The sequence below is a fragment of the Trichosurus vulpecula genome, chromosome 4 (assembly GCF_011100635.1).
Source record: "Trichosurus vulpecula isolate mTriVul1 chromosome 4, mTriVul1.pri, whole genome shotgun sequence".
NCBI classification, from domain to species: domain Eukaryota; kingdom Metazoa; phylum Chordata; class Mammalia; order Diprotodontia; family Phalangeridae; genus Trichosurus; species Trichosurus vulpecula.
This window is the reverse complement of record NC_050576.1, coordinates 9,970-37,499: the sequence shown is the minus strand read 5'-3', so window position 1 is coordinate 37,499 and position 27,530 is coordinate 9,970. Positions and strand designations below refer to the sequence as shown.

The 27,530-nt window shown below is 42.8% G+C and overlaps 1 protein-coding gene across 1 annotated transcript in view; it reads left to right on the top strand.

Annotated features, from left to right (window-relative positions):
* The window catches only part of PTGFR (prostaglandin F receptor), a 48,344-nt gene extending 24,898 nt beyond the window's left edge, over window positions 1-23,446 (top strand). Inside the window, exon 3 of the mRNA XM_036756362.1 lies at window positions 20,452-23,446. Coding sequence (XP_036612257.1) covers window positions 20,452-20,757 — 306 coding nt within the window. The 3' untranslated portion in view covers window positions 20,758-23,446. The remainder of the gene's footprint in view (window positions 1-20,451) is intronic.
* Window positions 23,447-27,530: the final 4,084 nt, after the last annotated feature.

Sequence of the window (27,530 nt, the reverse complement as noted above, 5' to 3'; positions counted from 1 at the left end):
TACTCTGAGACCAGGTTTATGCCACCATACCATGTTAGCCTTCAGAAGTTTTAAAAGTAACAACCTGGAGAAGCAGCTGCATAAATATGATAATTCCCACTTTGAAGATGAGAGCGTGTACAGTTGTGGCCAGAAGGCTAGAACTGGAGTCAGGAAGTCCTGGATTAAAATCCCACCTAAGAAACCTACGATCTGTGTGACCCTGACCTAATCAGAGGACCTCTAGGTATTGGAAAGTATCCTAGAACTTAGCCACAAAGGCCCAGCCATTCTGTTGTGTGTTAGGAAGTGTTCCCAATGATCGTAGGATTAGCTTTTAGAAGGGACCTCAGAGGTTGGCAAGTCCAACCCCCTCATTTTACAGACTTTCACACTGAGCCCCAAAAAGTGAAGTCACTGGTCACCCTAACCCTAAATGCACTAAATCTAAGAACGTTGGACTCCGTTGCAATGCTGTTAAGCTCCGTCGAACTCCTATGACTCTGTGGAGTGTATGTCAATCATCTAGATTTAATACTGGGTTCTATAAACTGTGTTCTATACTTTTAGGATTGTGGGAACAAGACTGGGAGCTGGAAAGACCCATAAAGGCTAGCTATCAATCTTTCGGCTGAAATTGGTCCAGAAATCATGCCTCAATTGAGGAGGAGACACCTCTGAAAATACACACAGAATTCACAAGCATGGATTGGTATCCCAAACTGGAATCACTCAGTGTTTTAATATCATTTAATCCTGGCATTAGACGTCTTCCTGTTTTTAAGGAGAAAGATATAAAAAGGCCTAAAACTGCCTTAGACATTGAGCCAGCCATTACAAAACAACATTTCAATGATTTAAGTGTAAATGAATCAAGGCCATGTGGAGTCCATTTCCCCTAAAATACACATGGGCCCCAAAATTAATGCTGCCTGAATACATTGGGTGTGTTTATAAGACCTCAAGAATGTGAAGAATGGTCTAAGATGGTGGCTCTGTCCAAAGCCTAGCTAAGGCTTACCCCCTAGTTAGTGAGGAGTCTCAAAATGCATTCCATGTATATTTGTAAGAAAGCAGCTTATGTCTGCGTAAATTTTCCTGGGGAACGTTGAGGAAGCTTTAAAAAGAAGAAAGAAGGAAGGCTATAAGCATTTATTAAGTGCCTACTATGTTTCAGGTACTGTGCTAAGCCCTGGGAATACAATTAATAAAAAGAAAGACAGTCCCTGCCCTCCAGGAACTTAAATCTAAGAGGGGGAGACAATCCCCAGAAAGAGGCAGGAAAGCCCACCAGGGACACCTAATGTGAGGACGAATTGAAACCAGGCAATGCATCAGATGCAGAGAGAAGAGAGTGAGTGATGGTGTCATGTCTAAGACAGCACCCCATGGCCTAAAGAACTTCATTCACAGTAGAGAAGTAAAACATAAGCCCCCACGCCTACAATCCCTCCCCCCACACCCTCTCTTCTTCTAAGGTGCAGCTTGGGCACTGTCTTGTGTCTCAATCCTTCCATGATGCCACCCCAGCTGCTAGCACATTCTCTCCAAATTATCTTGAATTTGACTCCATGTATCTATTTATATTTATTAACTTTGTATTAAGGAAGTATACATTTTATATATTTTTGGACATCTTGAATTGGATGTTCATCGTCATACTCAGTATGTCCAAAACAGACTCAGGCTTATATCTCTTTGCTGCCTAAACCCTTGGAAAAGTTGATGAACAAAAGCAAGCTGATGCCTTCATTGGTGCGCTTTCTTGTCTTCTTGCCAGACCAGGAATTTCATCAGTGTGGGGAGCTCCTGGAGAGGAACTCCCTCAACCAATACAGATCTGCATCTGGACCTGCTGGAGTCTTAGGGAGGAGCTGGGTTCGAATCCTAGCTCTTGCACTCATTTCCTGCTCTTGCCTTCTCCTTCTGGACTCTTTCATTCCCTCTTTAGGTTTTGGTGTCACTTCCCTCCCCGGGTTCTCCTACTGCCCTCCTGGCTGCTCCTTCTCCGTCACCTTTACTAGAACTCTTCTCCTTTCTCACTTAGTGACTTCATCAGCTCTCATGAGTTCAATGATCATCTTTCTGGGGCCAGATCCTGTCCTTTCTGCCTTTAGAGCATCTCTCTGATATGCCGACTCTGCTCCTCTTACACAGCTACCACTTGGAGGCTGGTACTTAGCACTTCTCACCTGGGTCTTCCCACCTCAATTCTGTCCCCCCTCCTATCCATCATAGCCTTTTCCCAAAGCCCAGGTCTCCCCATGTCACCCCTGCTCTCAATAAGCCCAAATGCTTCCCTATCACTTTCAGGATCATTTGGAATTTATAGCCTCTTCACACATTATCTGCCTTCACATTCTCCACATTCCAGTAAAACTGGCCTTTATCTAGGAGACCCTGAAAGCTGACTGGAGCACACGGGGGATAAGTGACTTTCTCAGGGTTATAAAGCCAGGCAGTGTCAGGGACATGACTTGAACATGGGTTCTCCTGACTCCAAAGTCATCTTCTCTTGTTGGTTTTGTGTAGGCCAAAAAGAAGGACGACAGCTGTTTGTGCCAAAGGTTTTATCTGTGTCGCTGTTTGTCCTTCCCAGATTAAAACTCAAGGGAAAAGCCTTCATTTTTAATCATTCCCAAAAGCATGGACAGAGGCTGCCACAAAAAACCCCATCGCTGTTAACAACAGAGAGATGGTTTTCCCTTAAACATAAATTCAACTATCAACAGATAACACAGTTATCCCAGACAGCCTGGAAAAGTGGATGGCTTTTGCAATCAAACCCTTGTTGTTTACAAGTAGTGGCTGTCTTGTTGCTCAATGGTTTGGGTCATGAAAGGGGTATAATGAGACAGGAGAGAATCCCAGCTGTGGAAGAGCTAAAACATTTATTGAGCATTTACTACATGCTAGGCACTGGTGATACAAATCAAGGCAGTCCAAGCTCACCTTCTAACTTGGGGAGACAATGTCTAAGTGAGAGCTCTTGTTGGCTTTGAGTTTGGGGCCAGCAGATGGAGCATAATGGCGGCAAGAGCCTCAAGAGCAGCAGACTCAAAGGTGAGAGCAGAGTGGGGCTCTGGAGTCAGGCAGCGTTCAAAATGCTCTTTAGGTACACGAATATGGGTAATTGCTATTCTTTCTGTGTCTCAATGCCTCACTAGTCAAATAGGATTAATGAATGCTGGGAGCATTTACCTAATAACATGGATAGGCTGTTTATAGGCTTATAGCTGGGAAGGAGTTCAGAGGCCATCATGTACCCTCATTATCTAGTTTTGGAAATTGAGGCGTAGAGGGGTGAAATCCCTTAGAACCAAGAGATCATTGCTCTGGGAGCCCCTGGAGGGCACCTCAGAAGCCCCCTCATCCAATACCCTCTTTTTACATTTGAGGAAACTGATGCTCGGGGGGCGTCAAAGGTCACTTAGATTTGGAGAAGGAAATGGCTGGATTTGAACCCAGTCTTCTCGTGTCAGAGCCTGGCTCCTTCCACTGTATCTCTTGCTCAATGCCACACAAGTACTGAGTGATGGAGCTGGGGTCTGATCCCTCTGTGGCCTTGGATAAGTCACTTAGCTTTCCTGAGTCACAGGTTCCTCATCTTTATTTTTCTTTTCATTTAATCCATGCCAGTTCCTTCACCTGCCTGTTTTCCCACAGCCCCTCCAGTATCTACCCTTTTCCTTTGGGATCCTCTTTGCCAACAGCAGGGAGTGAGTTGCAGCTTTCATTTCTCCAATTATTGGACATTTAGAGTCTTTTTTTCATACAGTTTTGATGGCTTAGATTTCTTCCTCTGAAAACTTCCTGTTCATACTGTTTGACCTTTTATTGGGGAATAGAGATTCCTTGTCTTTAAGAGGAGGGTAATAATCCTTGTATTACTTACATAAGAGAGTGGTTAGGCTCCAATGTGATTAAGTATAAAAAGTACTTTATATACCTTAGAACCCTCTACATGAGAGGCAGGCGGCCTGGTGGAGAGAAAGGAGGCAGGATGGCCTATGTTGCAGTTGGGTTTCCGACACATACAGGCTGGGTGGCTCTGGACAAGTCACAGTGCCCTTTGTAAACCTCTGAGACCATAAGCTTCTAAGCAGGTGCTGGTTTTCATTGGTGGGAGGGGTCTGACCTAGAGAGAGCTCCCTCTGCTCACACAGATGAGCTCCTTCTCTGTAATAGACAGACTTTGAGGCACTTTGAGGCCCCTCTCGTCAAGATTCCCCATGCCTTTCAGGACAAAGTTGCTCTTCTCAAAACAACTAGAATCAGACTTCAGTTCTAAGGGTAACAAATTGCTTTGCAATTTCAACTTTTCAGTTTGACTTTTGGGTTAGTTAAATATTTTTAATTTAGAAAATATTTTTATTTATCAGGACTTGAGTTCCTGATAGGGAAATAAATTACTTAAAGGATTAGATCTTCTATGACAAAGAAAAACATCAAATTTTATCTCTTTCTGACTCAAACCCATCATCTTTAAAAATCAAGTATTAAAAAAGAAATGATTATAGTGGAAAATAACTAGTTCTAACCTCTTAGGTCTGCTTGGCATAAAAATTCACCTTCAAAGTCCTTTGACTGCTGCTTTAGGAAAGAGTCTTTGGTAAGTCATTAATTTGGATAAAATGATAGAATTTGGGAGGAAGGCCTTCATCTAATTCAAAGAAGCTTCAGTAAGTGTCTGCTGTGGATGGAGCCCTGAGCTAAGCTCAGAGTTTACTTCAGAGAGGCTCCCTGACTCTTATAATAGGTCACGTATATCTGCTTCTTTCACTCCCACAGCCTACCACCACAGTGCAGGTGTTGCAAAGGCAGAAAAGACAGAATTCGGCAGCAGTCTGGATCTGTGGTATGAGTACGAGTTAGGGGTTGAGGATGGCACCTAGATTGGGAGGTTGGGTAAACTGGTGGTCCTCTCAACAGGAATTGAAAAGTTGGTAGGAGGAGAAAAGATGAATTCTGCATCTGCTGTATTGAACTTCAGATATCCATGGGACATCTGCTTCAAAATGTCTAATAGGCAATTGGTAAAGTGAGACTGGCAGTCAGGAGAGAGATTAGGGCAATATAAAGAGAATGCTAGTTAAAATGAAATGAGCCTTTGAATATTCATCAGTTGACCTATTATAAGAGTCACTCCTTATATCATGTGATTCCTTTCTGAAGAACTATAATGTACACTGGTATATTATACACTGTAGGTATCATATAGTGATGACAAGTCCTATTTATATAATATATACATTTCTAGAGTCCTTTGAGATTTACATGATCCATTCCTGTAAAGTCATTATTCTTCCAAGTCATCATTATCCCCATTTTGCAGGTGAGAAAGTTGAGGCTCAAAGACAGTGAGTGACTTGCCTAAGGTGGCAAGGTCAAGTTGGAAAGGACATCCTGGGACATCTCATCCAAACCCACACTTTAAAGGTGATTCTTGATTCCACAGAGGTGGCCATCTGTCTTCCATTGCTGGGAACCCTCTTCTTCTTGTGGCAGACTATAGCACTAGGAATTCCTTGTGGTCAGACTCAATGTGCATCTTTCACCGACTCTACTTTCTGTGACCAAATAGGACAAATCCAAACCTGCTTCAACCCAACAGACCCCTCTCCTTTGAGTTTTCTTTTCTTCAAGTTAAACATCTCTGGGTCCTCCAATGGACCCCAAAGGACATGGACATGAGCCCTTTTAGCCTGCTTATTGTGTTTCCTCTGGGCACTTTTTTAGCTTATTAATGGCTTTCCTCAACTATGTTGCCCAGTACTGAAGCCCATACTATAGATGTGAGCTGATCAGAACAGAGAACCCTCTTTGCTCTTCTTAGTCATGGACCTGATACCTCTCCAGCAGTCTAAGATTGCAGTCATTTGTCTGACTCCCATGATACCGTTGACTTGCACTGAACCTGCTCCCTATTAAAACCAGCAGATCCCTTCCTTCACTCTGTTTCCTTTCTCCATTTCTCCTACCCCTCATCCCTGCTGACTGCCAACTGTTGTCTTGGAACAATACATTCTGTAGGGGATCCCCATGAATACCCATCATCCACTATTAGGACTAATGTCCTAATCACTATTAGGGAGTGGAACCTGAGTGTCCCACAGGGGAATCTTCATGTAGTCAGGAACCAACTCTAGAATGAACAGACTATAATCTGTCATCGGGGTGGTTAGGGTGAGCTTTTCCCCTTAGGGCTTAACACAGGGACGCTATCATCTAGTCGCTTTAATGGATATTTGTTCAAAAAAGAAGAGATGCTCATTTAGGAGTTGTCTTATTTCAGTGCCACAAGCCCCATGAATGTCTGCCAATTTTGACTCTATTTGGGTCATTTTGTTAAAAGAAACAACAACAATCAGGGAACGACACTGAGCACTTTATGGAGCCTCTGTAGGGACCCCAAGCACTCATCTGCCTCTTTCCTCATTGCCCCCGTGTGGATGGTCTAGTTGTCAGAGAAGCTTATTTTCATGATCAGGCTGCCTTGTCAGCCAGAGCTGTGGTCCAGCTCCCAGCCATAGGAGAGATGGCCAGCATTGTGACTAGACTGGCTGAGGCCCAAAACCTATTGAGGAGTTCTATGAGGATGGCTCTTGCTTCTATAGCGAGACTTCTCACTGCCCAGCTATTGTGGTGTGGCTCTTTGGAGAGCATCTGGGTCCTGATGGGAGATGTGTCAGGTGGCACAGTCTCAGGGATTCCAGGCCACCTCACTATTCTCTGCTCCGAGGAATTGGGCCACATTCCCAGGCAAGGCAAGAGCAAAATCCACCGTGATTGTTCTGGCCAATGTATTTTAGCATTGAAGAGGCATTTATTAAACATCTCCATATACAAGGCCCTATCCTAAGTGCTGGCGATAGAATGACAAAAACTAAAGAACCTCAAGGAGCTTACATTCTACTGGTATTGTGCGCATGTGTTTGTGAATATTGATCTGTCTATGTATCTATTCACATTTCCACAAATATGTGTATATACACATCTATCATATGCTTTTATGCCACAGATCTATCATATATGCAGACATATATAGGGGTGTGTGTGTGTGTGTGTGTGTGTGCATGCTCTAAGACTTCCATTGGTGAGAACTCATGACCCTCCTGCAGCAGACTCCCACACCTCTGAACTTCTTGAAATGTTAGGAAGCAGTTCCTTAGGTCATTTCTCAATTTACCTCTGCAGCTTCTATCCATTATTCTCCATATGTGTATACATACATACACGCATACACATACACATACATGTACATATACATGAAATAGATGCAGAGCAAGGTGATTTGAAGGCTTGGAAGGAGCACTAGCTGCTCGGGGTGATCAGGAAAGGCTTAGAACTGGGATTGTTAACCCTTTCTTCTGTCATGGGCTCCTTTGACAGTCTTAGGAAATCTATGGTCTCCTTCTTAGAATTATGTTTTTAAATGAATAAAATAGAATACATAAGGTTACAAAGGAAGCCAATTATACTGAAATATAGGTACTGAATTTTAAAAAGAAAAATGATCTCAGACCCCAGGTTCAGAGCCCCTGAGAAATTCAGGTAGCCTTGAGGAGAATCTTGAAGGTACTGGGAATTCTAAGGGAGAAGAGGACAGAGGACATTACAGGCATGGAATGGAGCCACCACAAAGGCAGGTAGATAGTAGAATGCATCACCCTGTATAAGGAATAACAAAAGGGCCAGTTGGACCAGCCTGTAGAGTGCATGAAGGTGAGTAATAATGTTGGAAAGATGTGTTGAGGCCTAGTTGTAAAGGGAAAGGATTTCAGATTTGAATCTGGAGATAGTAGAGAGAACCTCTGTACTCTACTGAGTGATGTGGTCAGACTTGTGCTTCAGGAAAGTCATTTTGGCAAATGTCTGAAGGATGGATAAGAATTGGGCCAGGGACAACAATTAGGAGGGTGTTGTGATAGCCCAGGGACCTGAACCAAGGTGAGGCTGTGTGGCTGCAGAGAAGGGAGCACACCTGTGTGATGTTGTCAGGTAAAAGCAGCAACATTTGGGGTGAGTGAGAGGGAAGAGCTGAGGATGGTGCTGAGCCTGTGAACCAGGTGACTAGAAGCATGGTGGTACTCTTGCTGGAAAAGGGCTGGCCCTGGGGGAGGAATAATGAGCTCTATTTGGGACATACTGAATTTGATGCTCCTCCATCGATTTGGGGTAGAGGTCCAGAAGAACCAGAAATAGGGAGACTAGTCAGGTGTGTCGCTATGGGAATTGGCTGCCTAGCATATAAAATTAAACCATAAGAACTGATATCATCAGCTGAGGGTATAGAGACAGCAGAGGGCCCAGGACAGAACCTTGGGGGCAGCTTGTAGTTATAGGGCATGATATGGATGATGATACAGCAGGGGAGAATGGGAAGGGCCACATAGGTAGGAGAACTCAGAGAGAACTGTGGACCCCAAATCCATGGGGAACGACATAGGAGGAGAAAGTGATCCATAATGTCAGATGCTCCAGAGGGGGCAAGAATGGGAAGAATGGGTCAGGGGCTGGACCAGGGCAGGCCAGGGCCAGGGAAGAGATGCTCCCATCGATAGCTTCCTGTGCTAATGAATTAATCCTGCTATCTAGGGCTTACTCTCCACTGCAACTATCTGCAGAAGGATTAAAAGCAGCACCTTGTTGCTGAAAGAAAACTGGTTTGGGGTCAGACAACCTGAGTTCAAATCCTGTCTCTGTCATTTCTTTCCCTGGGCAAGTCACCTAACTCTTCTGGGTCTTAGTTTTCTCATCTGTAAAATGAGGTAGTAAAACTAGAGGTCCTCTTAGGTCCCTTCTTGCTCAAGTCTATGATCCTGTCATTTCAAGTGCTCTCAGCACCCTCTAAATTCAGTCCACTAGGGGCAAAACCCTGGGATCCCTACCCTAGTTTCGTCTTAGAAGAGAAGTCTCTCCTAGTCCTGAATTCGTTCATCAAATCATTGACCCAAGTGTGAAGTCCCTTCCCCTTTGTTTTGCAAAGGTATCTCCTTTTGCTTATTTCTTTGTAAAATCATGCTATTGTAAGTGAGACAATTTCTCTGGTGTTGTTTTAAGAAATTTGAGATTACAACGTCTCCTGTGCAACCACGAGGTTTTATGAAGCTGGTATTTGGATGGAAGAATGCCATGGAGAGTTTCCCTGGCAGAAAGAAGGTGCTAGCATGTGTGTCTCCTTTTTGAGCTGGGAAGACTCAGAGCTTGCCTGGATCTGTGCCAGAGGAAAGACTTGCCAACCTTGAGTCATCCTCGGCATTTTATGTTCAAAGAGCATTATGAGTGAAGGGTCGGTGGGATGAGCTTCCTGAGGGGTGATATCGAGCTTAGATAGAGAGATAGGGACACGGGCATACCTGGCAGCTCCCAGGCGAGGGAATCCCTTCCTACTAACCCTGGTTGGCACCATCTGTGAAGCTGAAAGGAGGAGACACATTTGGGAGAGATGAAGTTCATCTCACTTTGTTTCTTACGGTGATGGTCCTGGAAAGGAAAATCTTCCTTGACTCCAGTTGTTTGCTCCCACTAGGGTTCTACAAACAATTTTTCAGTTTGGACCTGGGATTTCATGGTGAAGGGAATTCTTTGTGTCAAAATTTCCTCCACCAGGGCAGCAACATATCTGTAACCCAGAGCCTTAGAAAGTCACTCTGGGGCTCTGTGATCACAGAGTGAGTATATGTCAGAAGCCTGCCGAGAAGACAGGAGGAAGGAATGAAATACATGGATGGATAAAATCTATTAGGCAGTTACTACATGCCAAGCCCTGGGGGTACAAATAGGAAAAGCTGGACAATCCCTATGGTGAGCTCATGCTCTAATTATGGGAGAGCTTGGAGGGACCTCTGAGATCATCTAAGTCAACTGTTCACTTAACAGATGAGAAAACTGAGGTTGATGAGGTTAAGTGACTTGTCCACAGTCACATAACCAGTAGGGTTAGGTGACCTATCGAGGGTCACACAGCCAGTATGGAGCAGAGGCAGGTTTTGGCCTCTGGTCTCCCTGACTCTTAGTCTGGCTCTCTAGCCATGATGCCAGACTGCTTTTCTCCTTTTCAATCTGTATAAAGTCTAACAAAAATATTTTAACATGTCACGTATCCATATATGTAAATGTATGTATGTATATATATATTTGTGTGTATATATATATATATATATATATATATATATATATATGTATGTATATACACGTATCTGGCATTTATATAGCGCTTTAAGCCTTACAAACACTTTACAAATATGACCTCGTTTGATCCACACAACAACGCTGGGAGGCAGGTGCTATTATTATCATCCCCATTTTATAGATGGGGAAATAGAGACAGAGGCTAAGTGACTTGCCCAAGGTCTCATAGCTAGTAAGTATATGAGGATGGATTTGAATTCAGGTCTCCTTGACTCCTAGTCCAGCGCTCTATATACTGTGGCATCCCCTTGCTGCATGCATACACACACATACACACATACATGTATATATAAAACGTATTCATATTACACAAATATCTGATATCTTGTTGATTACAGAGAATTACTACAAGTAAATAAAGCTACTCTTTTCCTAACTTTAAAGGGAGGTATAACAGTGAACATTGATGGCATCTGTCTGAATTCAGGAGTAGCACATCGTGATTGAACCCCTGCTTTTTGCCAATCACTGACTTTTGAAGTCAGGAAGACATTCATTAGCTACTTCACCCTGGGCAAGTCACTTCACCCTATTTGCCTCAGTTTCCTCATCTGTCAAATGAGCTGGAGAAGGAAATCGCAAACCACTTCAAGAAAATCCCAAATGGGGTCACAAAGAGTTGGACACAACTGAAGCAACTGAACAACAATAACAACTTTGTGCTGAGGATCAAAGGAGTGAATTTAGGTAAAGCTTCATAAACCTTAAAGTGATGGAGAAAGTCTGGTTATTGTTCTCCATGCTATTCGCTTCTCAAATCTATCATGTTTTCAGACCAATATTTTACACTATGTTCTCTTTAAAGTTACACCCATTTCTGTGACATTTCCCATGGAAAAGCATAGAGCTCCACCAAATACCTCACGTCATCTCAGCACACTGCCATAATCGTAAACAGGCCCTGTCCACTGGCAGCCTCTGGGAAGGAATGCCATCCTTGAAACCCAATGTGACAGAAACATCTTGCTCATATGGCCTCATTTGGTTGTGAAACCAGTGTGAAAACAGCCAAGTGACCTACCATGGTGCCTAGCACTGTGTAGTAGAACAAAACCGAGCCAAACCTTTTCTGAACCGTCATTGACCTTGTATACATGTGAATGAGAGTGGAAGAAAAGGCAGTGGACTCTGGCTCAGAGACTTTTCCCTTTAAGTTATTTTGGGGTATAGGTCAAACCTGCAGTCATTGAGTAGTGGATCCTCTCTCACCCAGTGCAGATTTCAATCCATCCCTACCTTCTCATCTGGTGCCATTTTTGCCTGTGTCATCCCATAGAGGGTCAACTCAATTTACTTGGGAGAGTCATTTTTTTTTTTTTACATTTTGTGGTTACAAACCTTTAGGTCAGTCAGTTAGCAAGCTTTTATTTTTTAAAATTTATTTTATTTTCAATTCACAGAACAAAACAAACATTCCCATGACATAGTACAACAAAAAGATGATTGCATATGAAGTTGCTAATCTATCATGTACAACTTCCTATTCCACCAAATATACAACAAAGTTGTCATGGAAATTTATTTTTTTCCCTTTTTTCTTCTCCACCCCCCGAGATGGCTACTATTGGGCATATACATACATAAAATTATTCTATACAGGCTTCTGTTTATCAGTTCTTTCTCTATTGGCAGATGGCTTCTTTCTTTATATGTCCTTTATTTTTAATTTCTGTATTTATAATAGTCAAAGTGACTTAGCCACTCAAAATCTTTTTAAAACCATATTGCTGTTACTGCATGCAATGTTCTTTTGGTTCTGCTCACTTTTCTCTTCATCATTTTGTGCAAGTCTTTCCATACCTTTCTAAGATCACTGAGCTCATCATTTCCTATAGCACAGTAGTATTTCATCACAGTTACACACCACAACCCGTTCAGCCTTTCCCCAAATAATGGGCATCCTGGCAGTTTCCAGTTCTTTGCCACCACAAAGAGAGCCACTATAGACATCCTATTCGATTTCAAAGTTATCATTACTATTTGTCAATTTCCTCCTCGTCTTGCTTTTACTCACTATTGTCCTTCTTAGCCTCTCTTTTTACCCTATCCCTGTTACCTTATCTTCTCCCCCACCCTCCCACTCCCCACTTTACCCACCCCTTTAAGAGTCCCACCATCCCTTCCCCCCCAAAATCGCAATCTTAATCTGTACATTCTTCCAAAAGTCTCCCTCATCCTCTTCTCCTCTTCCCAAATCCCAATCTACACACCCCTTTAAAAATCCCTAGCCTGTCCCCTATTTTTCTCACCTCTCTACATGTTCAGAAGATTTCTATACCCTTACAGGTGTACAGGCTTTTTTCTCTCCAACCCAGATGAAAGTAAGTTTCCAACATTACCAGCCTTGCACCCCCACCTGCTTCCTCTCTATTAGTTCTCCCTTTCACTTCCCATTTTTGTAATATAATTGCTCCCTTTTACCTTTTCCTTCCCAATTTTGTGTTTGATAATCACCCCATCACACACAACTCAGCCCCTACTTTTTCTCAAAATACCTTAGTAATGAAGACAGTTTTAAGAATACTGATAACATTTTCATCTCTCTCTCTCTCTCTCTCTCTCTCTCTCTCTCTCTCTATATATATATATATATATATATATATATATATATATATATGTAAACAGTTTAACTTTAACGAATACCTTATAATTAGTCTTTAATGTTTTCATTATATTTCTTCTGATCTTTTATATTGAATTTCCCATTGAGTTCTGGTCCTTTTGTTATAAAGATCAGAAAGCCTTTCTGTTCGTCAAATGTCCATTTTTTTTCCATTCAGGATTATACACAACTTTTTAGGTAAGCTATCCTTGGACGCAACCTCATATAGTATTTCAAGACCTATGATCAGTGTGTATTTATTAAGTGCCTATATACCAGCTTCTAAATCAAGAGGCAGCTGGAGATGCCATAGGGCACAGAGCTCTTGGCCTGGAGTCAGGAAAAGCTCAGTTCAAATCCAGTCTCAGAGACTTCCTAGCTGTGTGACCTTGGGCAATTCACTTAACCTCTGTCCCAGTTTCCTGTACTGTAAAACAGGGGTAGTAATGGCACCTATCTCATGGGGCTGTTGTGAGGATCAAATGAGTTGATATTTGTCAAGTGCTTAGCCTGAGGTCTATCACATGGTAGGTGCTGAATAAATGCTTATTCCATCTTCTTCTTCCTCTCTCCTCCTAAGGACTGAGGGGTACCAAGAACAGTAAAAATGTGATCTCTGTCCTCTAATGTTGCTGTTGTTCATCCTTCATTCATGAAGAGGACCATGACATCAGGAAGGTGATGCCATGACCTGCAAGGGAATTGGATTTAAGTAAGGGACAACTGTACAAAGTAAGCAGCCTTACTCTCTCCTCTGGAGCCATCTGGGCCCAGTGGCCAGATATAGATCAGGATGACTGGAGATGGCCCTCATCCTTTAATGGGATACATAGCAGGCCAACAACTAGCTACATACTCTCTCTCTCTCTCTCTCTCTCTCTCTCTCTCTCTCTCTCTCTCTCTCTCTTTCTCTGTATGTGTATATGAGAAGGTGTTTCCAAGGGAAGGTCCTTAGGGGTGTGGAGGACTGGGAAAAGTCTCCATCAGAAGGGGGAGATTTGAGCCCAGAAAGCCAGGAGGTGGGAAGTAAGGGGGGAAACCTTCCAGTCTTGGGGGACAGAAAGTAAAAAGTCCTGGAGTTGGGAGATGGAGCAGCCAGGAGGCTGGAATCATAGGATCATAGAGTACATGGGGGACTAATGTGTCAGAAGATGGCAAAGGTAGGGAGATGTTGGGAAGGGCTTTTAACTGCTGCTGGATGCCCCCATCCCCAAACTAGCCAGCCTCTAATGAGAAATATTAGGTACCCTTTTCTCAACTTTATAGGCGTAACAAGGAAAATATCATGAAATATGGGGTTTATTCCCCAGGATGTGATGAAATTTCTGGGGGAGGCTGCTTTTGGAGAGACCATGAAATATTGGGTAAGAGTGGCTGTGCGAGGGGGTGCGGAATTCCCCTGGAATGCTTCCATGAAGGAGAGAGGAAGTGAGTGTGCTTTCAGCTACCTATTTTCACTCTTCCCTCATAACTAAATGTTAGCTCATTTGTGCAGAAGGACTTCCAGTGCTGCTGGAGCTCTGAATGTTGGCACTGTTGGGCAAAACTCTAGTCACCCCATCCTAGTTACAGCTCTGCTACAGATTAAGGGATAAGAACATGAACCTGAGTAGTGGTGGTGGTGAAATGAAAAGGAAGGATGAAGCCCAAAGACTGTATTGTGAGGTGAACTTGAGAACAAATCTCATCTGCCCTCAATTATAGGGTTTAGCAGTGAGAATGCTCCATACTTGGTACAGGACCCACAGGGTGTTGACTTAAAGGATGTTGCATGAAGCCAGAGGTGGCCAAGTGACCAACGCGAAGGAAGCCCTTGGTTAGGACAGTTTTTGTAGGGTGTCTGTGGTTGGTCTTATAACTCCGGGGTTGGGTTGTCTTTGCAGAGTGAAAAGTATGCTGCTTGACCCTGAGGTCAGGACATATCTGGGTTCAAATACCACTACAGGCAGTCATTGACTGTGAGACCCTGTGCAAATCACTTTAAGTTCTCAGGGTCTCAGTTTCCTTCCCCTGTAAAATGGGAATTATTATAAGAATGATAATAATGAAAATAAATAATAATACTTGCCCTTCATACCTAACAGGTTATTGTAAGGGAAGTACTTGGCAGACCTTGAAAGGCTATAGAAATACAAAGATTACTTATGCTGAAAGTACCCTTAGTGAGGTGGGTGGTTTCTCAGGCTACTTCCACAATTTTATTCATACAAACATGTATACATGCACACACACCTGCGAATTTGTTCAGAGGAAGGTGAGCAAAACAAAGGGGATTTGAAACCACGTCCTGTGAGGGAGTGCGGGGCACAGAAGGGGATGCAATCAAAAATTTAGAGCTGGGAGGGATCTTAGAGGCTGTTTTAAAGATGAAGCAATTGAAGCCCAAGGAAGTTAATGGACTTGCCCAAGGTTACAAAGCTAGTAAGTGTCTGAGGCAGGATTTGAACTCAGGTCTTCTTGACTTCAAGGCCAGTGCTCTAGTTAGTATACCTCTTAACTCTAACCCCACCCTTCAAATATGCCTAAAGGAGAGGATGTGTTTGACTTTAGAGGACAGCAGTATCCTTCAGATAAGCAAATGCAGGCCAAGTGAAGTTAAGTGACTTGCTTAAAGTCACACAACAAATGGGAGATTTAGAATTTGAACTCAGGTCCTTTGACTCCGCATTCAGTGTTCTTTTTGCCCTCCTACACTGATTCATTAAAGAAATGGAGCCTCATAACCCTGGACAAGTAATTTAACCTTTCTGAGCCTGTTTCCTCATCTGTATAATGAGGGTGATGATAACAGAGAGCTCTTGCCCTTAGAGGGTTCATGAAAATGATGCATGTAAAGAAAGTCCTTTGCCAACTTTCAATCCCTAGGCAAAGGCACATTGTTCTGAACAATTGGATGTCCACATTGATGCCGGCCCCAAAGTGGACTTGGAGCAAAGGCTTGTGGGTGAGGACATGCTTCAGCCTTGGCACACCCTATCACACTTTGGTCTTCATTGGAATTGGGGTATTCCGTGGCCGATGGCCCTCGGGCACCGTCGGAAGATTGCTGGGGTCTCAACGCTGTGCTTTTGTTTCTGGAGTGCGCTCAGGGCAAAGAGGAACAAGGGCCTTTTGTGGCCAGAGCCTTGGGGTTCCTGCCCTCTCTGGGCAACTGAAGGAAGCAGGAAGCATAGACTAGTTGACAGAAATGGTGCTCAGGGTTTCTGTGCTTGACTTGGCTGGGGGCCTTGCCCCAGTTGGCCCTATGGTCAAACCAGGATTTGTTTGACTGTCATCTGGAAGGGGATACATGCCGAGCCACTGGCTGTCTCCATGGCTGGAGGGATTGGCCCTCTGAGAAAAGAAATTTAGCTGAAGTATGTAGGCATCATCAAGCTTTGTCCTGGAATATCCTCTTTTGTAGTCTTTGCCTGGGATGGATTGCTTCTGGGGCAATTTTCTGACTCATGTAGTGGGGCTAGAAAGGGGTCTTGAATCTTCCTTGCAGGGTTGTTGTGAGTCTCACAGTACATTTTAATGTGGAAACGTCCACCCCCTCCTTTTAGTGATGAAACTGAAGCCCAGTCAAGTGCAGTGACTTCTGCAGGGTCATCCAATAATAGGATTTAGAATTAGAGGACCTGGGTTCAGTTCCTAGGCTTCTCACTTATTACTTGGAGACATTAGGGACCTTGCCCTCTGGTTCTCTGCATCCAAGGACAGCCCTCTTCCTCCTTACCATATTGCCTCAACACTAATGCCAAAGCCAGGCAGCACAAAGCGGAGAATCGATCCACTGTGCTCTGCCTTGGTTGCCTCATCTGCAGGATGCCTCTGCTCCCTAGAGTCTTGGATGCAGGTCTTCTCTCCCTTAGTCAGGAAGACCTGAGCTTGAACTCAGTCTCTTCATCTGTCCCAGACTCAATTTCTCCACTTGTAAAATGGGAAAAATACTAGCACCTCCTTCACAAGGTTGTGAAGGTCAAATGAGATAATACACGTTATGTGCTACATAAGTGCTCTTATTATTGTTATTATTATTAACTGTGGGACTCTTGGCAAGTCACTTAAATGCTCCCAGCCTCAGGTTCCCCATCTGTAAAATGGTACTAAATAATAGCACCTCCTTACAGAGTCGATGTGAGGATCAAATGGGACAATATACACCATGCCCACAATTTCAATGACATGCTTTTGCAAAACTTAGAGTTTATATCACTGTTGGCAATCATTAATGCAAGGCAATGAATGAGGGAGGATCTTCTCTATCTCATGGACAGTTAATTGAGTCACACGACTGTTCCATTTAATAGCACAAGGGATGACAAGGTAATAGAGAGAATCTGTGGATGGGCTTTGAGGACTTGATGGGGCAATCCAAATATCAGCACTTCCAGTGGCCAGGATGAGGGTTAGATGAGGTAGCATCCCTGGGGTTTTCATGGGTGGCAGCCTGGGTAGACTACTATAGAGGCAAAGCTCCATCTTGGTTTTTTTCTGACAACAGGGGTTTGTCAGCAGCTCTTCGAAGTCTCCCTCTGGGTGGCCCATGCCAGAGTGGAATGTACCCAAAGCCCGCAGTAATACTGTTGGATTCCAGGAAAAATGACCTCAGTCTGTTTGTGCAGATTTTCTTCCTTCTTACAGCAGCTCCTACACTTCTCCTGCCAATCCTGCCAGCCCTGGAGCTCAATACCCTGGCTGGGACCCCTGACAGGACAGCAGAAACCCTGAATTTTAATTCTGGCTCTATTTGTGTGACCTCGTGTGAGTCCCTTCCTCTCTCTGGGCCTCAGTTTCCTCAGCAGCAAAGTGAAGCAGTTAGACAAGTTGTTCCCATGGCCCTGCTGCAGAACTATTACCCTGGTTCACACATCCCCACATGTGAGGAATTTCACATTCATCGTTTACCTTCTTCAGACAGTGCAGGCCTTCCCAGCAGCAGTCCAGGTGCGAAATCCTCCTGATCTCTTTATTTTTGAATGTCAAGTGAGTGCACGAGATGAGGGACTAAAATACAGAGCACAGTTCTTGCTTTAAAAATATATACAGCCATTGATATCTACCATTTATCTATCCATATCAGTCTATTCACCTATATCTATCTATTTTTATCTATCCATCATCTATCAGCTATCAGCTATTTATCTATCAGCTTTTTAAATTATCTGTATATTATCTATCTACTTGAATTAATTTTTCATCAGAAAATGATATCTTTTAATTCCCAATGGGAAATACTTATCTTCTGATAAGAAGACATATGGACTAGCCCAAGCAATGAGATTTAAAAGATCAATTTTTTTTTTCACCCAGCCTGGGATCCCCTCAGTGTAGAAGGCTTCCAGGGAAGGACACTCCCTTTACCAGCACAAATGAGCTGCAGTGAACTGCCTAGGGGCACAAAGAGGTTAAGGGACCCACCCATTTGTGTGCATAGACAATGTGTCTTAAAAGTCTTAGTGTGCATACACGTGTGCGTATGTGCACATAACATGATATATAAACACATGTACATGCATGTATACACATGGACAAGTCACTTAACCTCTTAGACTTAAAACTGCCCTAAGACTCTTGGCTTCTTTCAAGATTCAGCTCCAATCCCATCTGTGCAAGAGGCCTTTCCTGGTCCTTCTCAGGAGTGCCTTCCCTTTGAGAGTACCTACCTTTCATTTCTTTTTTTAAAATAATATTTCACTTTTCGCCAATTACACATAAAATCATTTTTTAACATTTGAGATTTTTTAAAGTTTTGAATTCCAAATTCTCTCCCTCCCTCCCTAATACAGTAAGCAATGCATATGCAATCATGCAAATCATGCATTTTGTGCAAGAAAACTCAAAAGAGAAAGAAAGATAGAAAGGAAGGAAGAAAGAAAGAGAAATACAGTGTGCTTCAGTCTGTATTCAGAAGACATCAGTTTTTTTCTCTGGGAGCAGATGGCATTTTTCATCATGAGTCCTTTGAGGTTGTCTTGAATCATTGTATTGCTGAGAATAACTAAGTCATTCATGGTTCTTCATCATACAGTGTTGCTGTTACTATGTACATTGTTCTGGTGTCTGCTCACTTCACTTCTCATCAGTTCATGTAAATCTTTCCAGGATTTTCTGAAGTTATCCTGCTTGTCATTTCTTATAGCACAATAATATTCCATCACAATCCTATACCACAACTTGTTCAGCTATTTCCCAATTGATGGGCATCCCCTCAATTTCCAATTCTTTTCCCCTACAAAAAGAGCTGCTATAAATATTTTTGTATAAATAGGTTCTTTTCCCTTTTAAAACAATGTTTAAAACAATGGTTCCCAAAGTGTGGTCCTGGGGCAGCTCCTATGATTCTTTGAGGGGGTCCACAAGGTCAAAACTATTTTCATAATAATACTAAGACATTTTAATCTCTAATACAACAAACATGGATAGGGATAACCCACATAAACAAAAGCTCTTTGGGAGGTCCTTGATATTATGTTAAGAGTGTGAAGGGTCCTGAGACCAGCAGGTTTGAGAATGGCTGCTCTAAGGCTCAGCATTGCAGGTGAGTCACTGTTTTATATCAGTAGAGAGTTTCTAACTAGAGATTTCCCTATATGGATTAACTCATTCCTGGACTACAACCATAACACTTGTGTATACACACATACACACACATACATACATATACACACACATATCTCCCCTCAGAGATAATAGATGGAAAGCCGACTCCCAGGTTAGGAAGACCTGGACTCAAGTCCCCCCTTTGACCTATATAACCTTGAAAAGTCACTTTAACCTCAGACTCCCCACCCTCGCCCAAGTCTCCAAGACTAGAAATTGCAGATTTTCCTTGAGAGAAGAAGTTCTTCATTTGGCTCCCTGTGCCATGGAAATCCTAGGTCACATACACATACATACACACACAGATATTTATATGTGTGTGCATATAAACAGATGGACAAATCTGTGTGTATAAACATATGCATACACGTATATGCACACAGAGAACTATTGGTTTATAAAGTATTTTCTCATAACAACCCTCTGAGGTAATTAGTGAAGTAATTTCTCAGTCTTAAAGATGAGGAAACAGAATTTGAGAGGCAGCGGACTTTTACTAAAGTTGCACAACTAGTGAGAATCAGAGTCAGCACTTGAACTCAGATCCCTACTGCCTCCAAATGTAGAGCGCCTGCCTCTCACTTACCTCCCATCCAAGGACAATGGACTCCAAGCCACCACTCGCACTCATCACTCCAGGTCCCAGTCCTCTGCTTTTTCCCCGATTGTCCCCCATACCTGGAATAAACCTTCCTCTTCCCCTCTGCTTTCTGTCTTCCCTGTCTTCCTTCAGATTGCAGCTCAAATCCCATCTTCTATGAGAAGGTTTTCCTGATCTCTTTTAATGCTGATACCTTCCCTCAGAGATCACCTCCAATTTCATCTTTTATTGTACTGAGTTGTTTGTGTGTTGTTTCTCCTATTAGAGGGTAAGCTCCTTGAGGGTGGGGGCTATCTTTTGCCTCTCCCTGTATTCCCAGCACTTAGCCTAGAGCCTGGTACACAGTAGCTATTTAATGAATACTTGCTGACTTGACGTTTTATGTCCATGTGTCTTGAGGAGCCCAACATTCCACTGGGTTCACAAAAATCTATAGTCCCAGACCTCACTTTTCCTCCTGCCCTCATGTCCAAGGTCTCTTCTCTCCTAGGTAACCATGGCCAGCACTGGAATCAGTGGAGGAGACTCCCTGGAAACCTGTGAGAGGGTTCTCTTTGCTCTCCGCATGGCCACGTGGAATCAGATTTTGGATCCCTGGGTGTACATCCTGCTGAGGAGAGCTGTACTCAAGAACCTCTACAAGGTCGCCCGGCGGTGCTGTGGAGTGCGTGCCATCATCAGCTTGCACGCTTGGGAGCTCAGCTCCATTAAGAATTCCTTAAAGGTTGCAGCCATTTCAGAGAGCCCCCCTACTGAGAGAACAAGCCCACAGCCACCCACCTTCACAGGGCAATGAGCCTGTGGAGGCCCAGCAAAGATGAGACAGGCCTGAGGCCATTATCCTGTTAACTCGATAATTACAGCCTGCATGTTTGAGAGCTGACATGGTTTATACAGTCATTGAATTAACTGGATAATTGCAAACCTCTGCTTTGCTTTATGTAGACACAGCCTCAAGGCAAAGTGTATGATGAAATGACATGAGGGCCATAGAGTGAGGTCAACTTTGTGGTCAACTGTGTCTGTGACTAGGTGAATTCTCCAAGGTTGACCAAGGAGTCCCCAAATGAGCACTTAGACACCCTAACTAGAGCTGAGCTGGAAGGGGGCTCAGAAAAGCTGGAATGGACCATCATTATATAGATAAGGGAACCGAGGCCAAGGAAGCCTATTGACTTACCTAGGACCACACAGGAGTAAATGTGAAAGTTGGTCTGGGGACACAGCTCCAGTTTTTGGCTGGCTGGTCCCCAACTTTGTCATTTGGTCCCCAAGGTACACTCAGTGGGTTGATATTGCCATATTTCTGGTCTTGTCTGATCTCTCAGTGATTGTAAAGGCCATCCTAGGCCAGGTCACAGAACCATAGAATTGCAAAGTGGGAAGGGGCCACTAATCTGACCCAAACCTGAAAGGAATCTCTACTAGAGCCTAGCTGGCAAGTGGTCAGAGGTCCTGGATTTGGAGACCTCCAGGTGGTCCAAGGCACTTCTGGCTCAGCCCATGAATTTCTGATGCTGAGGCACATTCAGGATACATGAACATTGAGTGTGTGTGTGTGTGTGTGTGTGTGTGTGTGTGTGTGTGTGTGTGTATAGACAGTCTATATATTTCTTAGTGGTCAGAATGCAAAGCCCCAAATGGGGCTTATGAAGATTATCAACCTAAGAAGTAGGCACCAAAACTGTATTCCAATTCAATTCAAATCCATTCTGTAGGACTTTATTGAGGACCTACTATGTGCCAGACACTGTGTTGGGCACTGAAGAAAGACACAAAACCAGAACGATCCCTGCCTTCAGGGTGGTGGGAGTGGGAATGGGCACAACATGTATACAACTGACTGGACCCAAAATGTCTACAAAGTAATTGTGGGCAGCATGAACAATGGGGTGCATTGAGACATTTGCACCTCTTTTAGAAGGTAGTCTTCATTCTAAGCCCTTGCCAATCTGGACCACCAGAGCTGCTTGGTCACAGCCCACCAAGGCCACCACCTAAAGTGTGATCTGCATCAAAGGATGGACTGTTTACATAGAGGACATCACAATTCTTGGAAGTGGTCACGTCAGGAAATGAGAGTTGGTGGGCTTTCACTAGGGGAATCATCAAAGAGGCCCTTTTCACCTGAATGATGTCAGGGGCATCAGTCTTGCCTAGGGAAGCTAAAATTGAAGGAACAGCCCCATTAATGGCCACACTCCAGAATTTCTGTCCTGTCCATGTAGGGCTCAGCAATGTTATTGAGTAATAATTAACTTCACTGAAAACAGGGAAATGTGGAACCTCAGAGCCTGTCAAGTTTAACCCCTTCATTTTACAGATGAGGAAGTCAGGGCTGGAGAGGTTCAATGACTGGCTGTGTTAAGTAGCAGAGCCAAGCTTCAGAAAGATTGTCCCCCTTCTCAACATTATCTAGTGGAGTCATGTTGGATTCATTTGAAGCATCACCTGTATGAGCATCAGAGCTACTGATGGTTCCTTTCTCCCTGTTGAAGGTGGTGATATCTAGGTGGTTGTGTCTAAGAAGGCCAGATGACAAGAATTTGATCCCAATTGTACTAAGGTAGTGACCTAGAAACCTGAGCTTTGGGAGCCCATAAATCCTCCAAGCAACTTCTCAGCTGGAAGCCATTTTCAGTGTTGGATCTTGTACTTGTAGGTTGAGGAGCAAGACCTTATGCAGATTTCCATGACTAGCCTGAGCCTCCTGCATATTCAATCTCAAAATCTGATGCCAAGTGCAGACCATGTTGATCCTACTCTCTGCTTTGGCTGTTTTCTGCTCCCATTAGAATATAAGCTGCTTGAGGGCAGGGTCTGTCTTAGTTTCCCACGTTTAATCCCTAGTGTTTAGCATAGTGCTCAGCACATTATAAGTGCTTACTAAATGTTTGATCATTTTAATTCATTCGTTCATTTGGAGGGAAGAAAACCTGAAATATGAGCTTGCTTATAGGTAGAAAGTTACATCTTCTCATAGTCAGTGTAATTATGCCAAATGGAACATGCCTAAAGCTTGTGTTACCTCTCTGTGCAATGTAGTAAGCAGTCTTGCCTGGTGCCTGTGTTTCCTAGTGTGTGTCTGTCCTAGGTTAGAACCCCCAAGGAGGGCCTGCTTTTGGTAAAAGCAGAGATACTTTTGGTGAAGTCTCTGGATGACTTTCTCTGCCACAGGATTGCTGTTTCCTTTTAGGGAACTGGATGGGAAAGTTGTAAATATGCTACCTATCATTGCTTAATCCATCATTTGGGTGTCACCATCCAAGGTAACAGCTGCCAAGTGATACTGGACACTTGAAAGTGACCATCTGCTTACTCCACCATTGAAGTCTGCCTTGGACTTTATCATGTGAATTAAAGTATTTTGTGTTCTCTGTCTTGGCTGATGTGTAGAAAAGGTTCAAAAGTGATGTGTATATTTGGTTGCTTGTATTTTATGTACCAGTATTGTAATGAATGTAACTTTAATGCTTCATTAAATGTAAAAAATTAAATAAAATGTCTGTCTCACAAGGTGAATATACCAGCATTTTCAAAGTAGGTTCTGGCACTTTTGGAAAGCCAGAGGGGGAGGTCCAGGGGTCATAGGAGGGGAACTGGGACTCATTATCAACCTTTGTACACATCCTGGTTGGGTGACCTTGGTCCGTGGAGGGAGTGCTGACTTGCACTGGTGGAGTTCCATCCACCATCCAGGAGTTCCATCCATCATCCAGAGGTTCTCTTTCCTAGAGAAATCACAGGTCCACTCTCAAGCCTTCTTCTTCTTCTTATCATCATCATCATCATCATCATCATCATCATCATCATCATCATCATCATCATCATCCACTATCATCCCATTAAAGGTGCCATGATACATCAGGCTCTAAGCCTAAAGGTTCGAGTTACAGAGAACATTGTGTGCCAAAATGAGAAATTTGGGAAGACTCCAACAATAGATCCAAAGGCATTTTCATCCTCTAGCAGGGACCATTTGGCTTCTTCTGGCTGCACCCTTTCCTCTATACCCTCTTTGTGGGGGTGAGGTGGATATTAGTGTTCACTGCCTTGCTTTGCAATTTGGTCCTGACCATGGTGGCTCAGCCCCTGGTTATACACTGGTCAGACTTGGCAAGTATTTTACCATCTGTAAAATGAAATGGTTGGGTTAGATGCTCTCTAAAGTCCTTCTAGCTTTAAACTCACTATGATCCTAGGAACCTAGCCCTCCCTTCTTTCTATAGTGTGGGATCTTTTCTGAGGGCTAGAATGTAAACAGGAGGATGCACAAAGGCAAGGATCTTTGGCTAAGATTACATGTTGGCAATACCATGCGGTGAGATGGTTTGTCCAAAGAGGTGCTTGGAAAGGGGCTGAAGGAAATCATATACTTCTGGCTGATTTAGCTTTCAGTCATGCTCAGGAGCCACAAAACAATATTGGGTTAGAAAATTAAAGCGAGGTCACAGGAACTCACATTTACCTCAAAACAGCTCAACACACGGTCAGAGAGAATCTTATGTGTTTACTGCTATTACATTTTGATCTGGTCATTTAAGTCACAGGCAGAATGAAAATGACAGCATCCTTGGTACTCCAAGTTGAATGGAGACAGGATCATTTAGTATCTCAGGGAACATTTTCATTTCCATTGAGAAGAGGAAATGAATTTTGGCTGTTCAGTTCCAACCTTCACAAGCCCAAGGGATCAGGGACCAATCAGCACACCATCCAGGGGAGGGCTCACCAGCCATCCATTTTCATTGGTGTCAGGCATACTTGGGAATCTACTAAGGATGGGGTTCTCACTGGAAGTAACATCAGAGGTTATCTCATTCAACCCCCTCATTTAAAAGATGAAGAAACTGAAACCCAGACAGTTCACACAGGCAGCAAATGGTAGAGCTAGGATTTCAACCCAGGGCTTATAACTCTTTCCACAGCACCACACTACCTCTAATATTTCAGTTACACAGCTTGACAATATTTGAAACTACAAAAATGTACAGAGGTGCTTTCTGATAGAGCATTGGCTTCATTTAATTAGGGTTAGGAGTACTTATGGGACTGAAGGAATGACAACTCAGTTGTTATTAAAATATAATAATGGCACTACCCTTCTTATTGAATAATAACATCCTCCACCATCAACAAGGCATGGATTTTGGAGAAAGGCTTTGGGCATTTCACTTAGCATCTCTTGATTGACTCTTCTTGTGACCAACAGCATCAGATTTCCAGATGCTTGGTGGCTAAGTAATAGCATTTGTGGCTGAGTAATGGAACCATACTAGCTGACTCATAGACACTGAGCAACCAAAACCTTATACCTTTTAGTATTACCTTTTTTTAAGAAAAAGAAATGTATTATAAACTTTAATGTTGAAACTTAAGTACAAAAAAAAAGCATGTCATGTGTATTGCAGAATGTAGGAGAGGATTCAAAATACATAGCAAAAAATTTCCATTTCAAGAAAGCCTATGTAATAAATACTATGCATTGTGTTGAAAATTATACATCTTTGCTTCTTTGTAAATTTTCTTCTGCTCACTGCTGTGCACTTTTTACTTTGTTCTTTTGTCCTCCTTCCTCCCCCATTCCTAGATGGCTACAATTAAGTGTATACACACACACACATATACATATATATGCACGCATATATCTATATATACACACATACACATATATACATACACACACACACACACACACATATATATATATATATATATATATATATATATATATATACATATACTACCTTCTAATCTACTTATACCTCATACATGGCTCCCTTGCATAATCACAGATAATCATTTGAAACCAAGTTGTGACTGGTATGGAGTTCAGGTCAAATGTACGTGAATCCAACAGGCCTTTTTCAAGCAAGGTCCAGGATTAAGCACTGGATATGCAGAGACAATAACAAGATAGTCCTTTCCTCTGGGGAGACAGAATAAGTTTATAGATATCTCCCAGTGTTGCAACAATTTGGCTAGCAGCTGCTTTGGGAGTGAAAGACCAACACAAACCCAACAACAAGAACACTGCCAGCACAGGTTCTTTGATCTGCTTTACTAAGGAAAGTAATGTTAAGGGATTAACAATCTTACTTTTTTTTTTAATTTAAATTTATTTATTTGACATATTTAGTTTTCAGCATTGATTTTCACAATAGTTTGAATTACAAATTTTCTCCCCATTTCTACCCTCCCCCCCACTCCAAGATGGCGTATATTCTGGTTGCCCTGTTCCCCAGTCAGCCCTCCCCTCTATCACCCCCCTCCCCTCTCATCTCCTTTTCCCTTCCTTTCTTGTAGGGCAAGATAAATTTCTACGCCCCATTGCCTGTGTATCTTATTTTTTAATTGCATGCAAAAACTTTTTTTGTTTGTTTTTGGACATCTGGTTTTAAAACTTTGAGTTCCAAATTCTCTCCCCTCTTCCCTTCCCACCCACCCTCCCTAAGAAGTCGAGCAATTCAACCTAGGCCACATGTGTATCATTATGTATAACCCTTCCATAATACTCATGTTGTGAAAGACTAACTACATTTTGCTCCTTCCCAACCCATCCCGCTTTATTGAATTTTCTCCCTTGACCCTGTCCCCTTTCCAAAGTGTTTGTTTTTGATTACCTTCACCCCCATCTGCCCTCCCCTCCATCATCTCCCCCCTTTTATTATTTTTTTCTTCTTCCCTCTTCTTTCCTGTGGGGTAAGATACACAACTGAGTATGTATGGTATTCCCTCCTCAGGCCAAATCTGATGAGCGCAAGGTTCACGCATTCCCCCCTCACCTGCCCTCTCCCCTCCTCCCACAGAACTGCTTCCTCTTGCCACCTTTATGTGAGATAATCCACCCCATTCTATCTCTCCCTATCTCTCTCTCTCAGTATGATGCTCTCTCATCCCTTAATTTCATTTTATTTCTTTTAGATATCTTCCCTTCATCTTCAACTCACCCTGTGTCACATATATATACACATAGATATATACATACATACACATTCACTTATATATATATATATATATATATATATATATATATATATATATATATATATATGCATATTCCCTTCAGCTACCCTAATACTGAGGTCTCATGAATCATCCATGTCCTCTTTCCATGTAGGAATGTAAACAAAACAGTTCAACTTTAGTAAGTCCCTTGCAATTTCTGTTTCTTGATTACCTTTTCATGCTTCTCTTGATTCTTATGTTTGAAAGTCAAATTTTCTATTCAGTTCTGGTCTTTTCACTGAGAAAGCTTGAAAGTCCTCTATTTTATTGAAAATCCATATTTTGCCTTGGAGCATGATACTCAGTTTTGCTGGGTAGGTGATTCTAGGTTTTAATCCTAGCTCCATTGACCTCCGGAATATCGCATTCCAAGCCCTTCGATCTCTTAATGTAGAAGCTGCCAGATCCTGGGTTATTCTGATTGGGTTTCCACAATACTCAAATTGTTTCTTTCTGGCTGCTTGCAGTATTTTCTCCTTGATCTGGGAGCTCTGGAATTTGGCGACAATATTCCTAGGAGATTTCTTTTTGGGATCTATTTGAGGAGGCGATCGATGGATT